Here is a 4,511-nt window from a genome sequence, read left to right as displayed (position 1 = left end):
AGCAGGACTGGTAGGTCCGTTTTATAAAAGAGAAAGAGGTGAGGCACAGAGAAGGCACACTGCAGAGCTAGTAACTCGAAGGTTGGGCATAAACCGAGGTCTTCAAAGCTTCAGTTCTGCCTCTCATCCATCTCCCTGCAGCTGCGCCCTGGTCCTGATGCTGAGAACTCCCGGCCCGCACACCTGCGCCGGAGCGAGGATGAGTCAGCCAATGAGGAACCCGCATCCAGGAGGCGGGACGGAGAGGCTGCCAATGATAGAGCCTTTCCCGAGAGAGATGTAGCTAATGAGGGCCTCGTATTGGAGAGGGACGGCTCCTCGGCCAATGAGAGTCTGGAACCTGCGAGGCAGGAAGGCGGGACGGCCAGTGGGGCGCCGGGGCGGGGCGGGGCGCAGAGCGCCAACCCGCGAGCGCCCGATCGCCGGCGTGCTGCTTCACTCGCCGCCCGCCATGGCCTTCGCTGCCGCGCTCCTCGCCGTGCTGGCCGCGCTCCTCGCCGCCGCCGCTGCAGGCGGAGACGCCGCGCCCGGCAAAATCGGTGCGGGAAGGACGCGGGGCTGGGGGGTTGCTGAGCTGGGGAGGGCTGGGCGGGAAAAGGGCTCTTAGCCGGCAGCAGCTGGGTGGGGGAGGGAGGGCAGCCGGGTGAGGGAGGGTCCTCGGGAGAGGGGCTGAGCGAGGAAGGGGACCGCAGTAGGACCGGTGCTGATGCGGAATGTGGCATGGGCTTGGGAAGAGGGCCACCTGGAACGGAAAAGAGGCCTGAGCAGGACTGGCCGCTGATCTCACCGGAAGGTCCAGGGTCACTGAGCATCAGCCCTAGACCCGGCTCTTTGCTAGGCTCCTGGATGACATAGGACAGGGGCAGGACGATGGCATTCACGAAGGTTTATTGAGGGCTGTCTGTGTGGCAGAGTGCTCTAGTTCCTGCTTGGAGGAGAGACCTCACAATACACGGAAGTCCGTGCTGAGCCGAGAAAGTACCGTGTGTACAGAGAAAAAAGGGTGCTTCACTCCAGTCTTGGTGGCCCGGGGAGGGCTTCCTGGAAGTAATATCTAAGCAAAACCTTGGGCACGTAGGAGACAGTGTTTGCAGAGACAGAACAGTAGATCTGCTGACTGAGGAACTTTTAATAACAGTCATTTTATTTTTTATTTGTGTGGTTCTCCCAATACTTTATTTTGAAAATTTTCAAATGTGCAGCAAAGTTGAAAAAATTTTACGGTGATGATCTGTATACACACCACCTACCTTCTGCCATTAACTGCTAGTATACTTGCTTTGTCACATACCTAACACACACCCTTCTATCCATCCATGAATCCATCCTACATTTTGATGCATTTCAAAATAAATTGCAGACATCAGGACACTTTGCTAAATACTTCATTGTGCATATCATTGACTAGAGTTCCATATGTGTTTATGGTTGCTTTTTTTCCCCCTCTTAACAATTGTCGTTTTAACTCTACATGACTTGTAAAGATTTTCAAGTCCCTCACACTTGAAGTTCCCACAGGCAGAGATGCTAGGCTTCTGGGGTGGGAGGACAGAGTCCCTACTCCACTAGGCTAATCTCCTTGCGCCCTGTTGGCAAGAGTGTCTTGGGACATCTCATGGGAGCACACAGACTTACAGGGGCCAGTGCAGTGCTAAAGCTTTGTGTGTTACAAAACCACAGCCCAGGCCATAAAGGGTTAAGACAGACTGAAGCATGCCAGAAATCAGTTTGGGACTGAGAGTGTGGAGTTTTCTGAGGAAAGAGAATCCTGAGGGCTAGAGTGACCACAGAAGACCTCATGGAGAAAGTGGATTTTGAGCCAGGCTTTGGAGGGTAGGGAATAGTTGGGCAGGCAGTATCGTGGGGTGCAGAGCACTCCCCTTTTTCTTCGGAACAAGCAAAAGGAAAGGACATTTCTCGCTGACCACTGGGGAAGGATCAGAACTTCCTCCCAGCAGAAGAGCTGCGTTGTGGCAACACCCAGCTTTCTGCCTGGCCCCTTCCAACTGGCCCTGCACACCCCACCCAAGAGTCATCCAGAGCAGGACACTTGGCAACACCAAGCTGCCCTTTAGCTTTCCTGATTTTCCTCAGTCCTCTGACAGGAGCCTCTGTCTGCTCTTGGTGGTTTGGACTCTATGCCCAACAAGACTGAGAAGCTTGCTGTTCGGATGTCTTAATCCTTGAGCTCCTGAACGATGAAATCTGAATGCTTCAGTGTGGCGTCAGTACCCTTTAAACCCACCCATATAATTCCACAAGCCACCCTGCTCATTCTGTTCTCTGCAGAGCATGCATTTCTGCTCACCAGCAAAGCTGATTGTCCTCCAGCAGCCTGGATCAAATGTTATTCCCTCTGTGAAGCCTGTGTCCCCACACCCTCTGGGGGTGAATTCATTGCCTCCTCCCCACGACTCCTTGGAACCCTGTAGTTGCACTGTGTCACGAGTTGTCATAGCTAATCATGCATCAGTCTGTGCCCACTCCACCCTGGGCTCCTGGGGGACAGAAGCCCTGTTCGATTGATCTTTGTGCCCCAGCACATCTTACCATAGACCAGAGAGTAGGTGTCAGTTGTATGTGTTGAATGAGCTGATTCACAATGAGGTGATGTCTTTTGCTTCCTGATAGCTCTTGGGCAGCTTTTAGGCTTTGTAATATCGGTTTCTCTAGAAAAATGAGTAATTTGGGACTCTTCAAAAGGAGGGGAGGCAAGCACAGTGTCTAAAAAAAAAGGTTAAGGGTGTTCTTGAAAGTGGCTGTGTAAATACTGAGAAAGAGGAAGTGGTTTATTCTTTCAATAGGCAACAAATACTTCATGAATTCCAGTGCCTGCCAGCATCTGGGAACATAGTGACTGTGCTCTCTCTCTGTCCTTAAACAGAACATTAAAATACAATGTGGTGGCTCAAGGCTGGCCTGTAATCCTAGCAATCTGGGAGGCCAAGGTGGGAAGATTGCTTGAGCTCAGGAGTTTGAGACCAGCCTGAGCAAGAGCAAGACCTTGTCTCTACTGAAAATAGAAAATTCAGCCAGGCATGGTACATGCCTATAGTCCCAGCTACTTGGGAGGCTGAGGCAGGAGGATCGCTTGAGCCCAGGAGTTTGAGGTTGCTGTGAGCTATGATGGTGCCACTGCACTCTACCGGGGCGACAGAGCAAGACTCCGTCTATAAATTAATTAATTAATAAGGCCTGGGATAAGCACAGTGTGCTGAGGGAATATGCAGGAGGGACACCTGACTCATCTCGGGTGGGTCAGGCAAGCCAAGCTACAGGCGAGGCACAGGGTGACGACACTCCTGACAAAGGAGACAGCTCAGGCAGAGCCATGTGCCCACAATAAAGGAAGTCTAGACGGACAAAAAGGTGCAGCAGTGCAAGCGTAGAGCAGGGAGTGGAGTAAGTAAAGGGGGGCCGGATCTTAAAGAATCTGGTGTTGTCTGAGGACTGCCTGTCCCTTCTTGACAGGAGCTGATGGTCCTAGGGTCCAACGTGGGTCCAGTAAGGACAAATTACACCAGATTTATCTCATTTTCTTTTTGGATAGGGTCACTGGACTGTCAGATGAGAGGAAAGCAGTGTTGCAGATACATCGTGGGTAAGGTGGTAGTCCGGTTCAGTAGCTTCATGGCTGGCTTACTGTTCTTCACAGGGCCATTGAATGATTAATGTCTGTCTAAGCAGTGATTCCTGGTAGCACCTGCGAGCCTTGTCCCATGAAATGTTTTATCAGTGATTTAGATGAGAGTACTGGTGCCATGTAAACCAAATTTGCAGATAACAGGAAGGCGGGAGGTGTAGTAAAGATAGTGGATGATAAGACCCAAAAAAAGACCTCAACAAACTGAAACTTTGTAACAAGAGTGCAAACTGGAAGAGTGCCCTATAAGGTAATGAGCAACCCCTCTCAGGGTGCATTCCAGTCTCGGTAAACACAGGCGTAGACATGATTTAAATGTCAGGTGGTAGGTTGGTTTAGACCAGGGGTTGGCAAACTTTTTGTAAAGGGCCAGAGAGTAAATATTTTAGGCTTTTTAGGCCATACGGTACAGCTGCAGCTAGTCGACTCTGCCTAGCATGAAAGCAGCCGTAGACAATAAGTAAAAGAAAGGACATGGCTGAGTTCCAATAAAACTTGTTTGCAAAAACAGGCATCTGCCTGGATTTGGCCTGCAGGCTGTAGTGTGCCAAGCCCTGGATTAAGGAGTGGTTTCCAAACACTGATCCACCAAACAGAATTGCTCAGTAGCTGCTTTTATCAATTCATGGGGAAATAAGAAAATTTGGGACAATGTAGTGAGTTTTGTATAAAACTAAATTTATTTAAATAGTCATCCTGGATTTTGAAATTTTTTGCTGCTATAGTATCTTTTTCTTTATAAAATGAAGGTTATAGTAGGTGGCAATTTTCAGGTTTATCTTTGCTTATTTTTTTTTTTTTTTTTTTTTGAGACAGAGTCTCACTGTGTTGCCCGGGAAAGCTTGGGGTAGAACCAAACTCAAAATAG

At 49.8% G+C, this 4,511-nt stretch overlaps 1 protein-coding gene across 1 annotated transcript in view; it reads left to right on the top strand.

The window, feature by feature from the left end:
- The first annotated feature begins 393 nt into the window (after positions 1–393).
- PCYOX1L (prenylcysteine oxidase 1 like) overlaps positions 394–4,511 on the top strand; it is an 11,483-nt gene continuing 7,365 nt past the window's right edge. The window contains exon 1 of the mRNA XM_012658248.1: positions 394–539. Within this exon, the coding sequence (XP_012513702.1) occupies positions 452–539 (88 nt within the window). The 5' untranslated portion in view covers positions 394–451. The remainder of the gene's footprint in view (positions 540–4,511) is intronic.

Source organism: Propithecus coquereli, unplaced genomic scaffold (assembly GCF_000956105.1).
Source record: "Propithecus coquereli isolate 6110/MARCELLA unplaced genomic scaffold, Pcoq_1.0 Scaffold58, whole genome shotgun sequence".
Taxonomy (NCBI): domain Eukaryota; kingdom Metazoa; phylum Chordata; class Mammalia; order Primates; family Indriidae; genus Propithecus; species Propithecus coquereli.
This window is presented reverse-complemented; position numbering and strand designations above follow the sequence as displayed.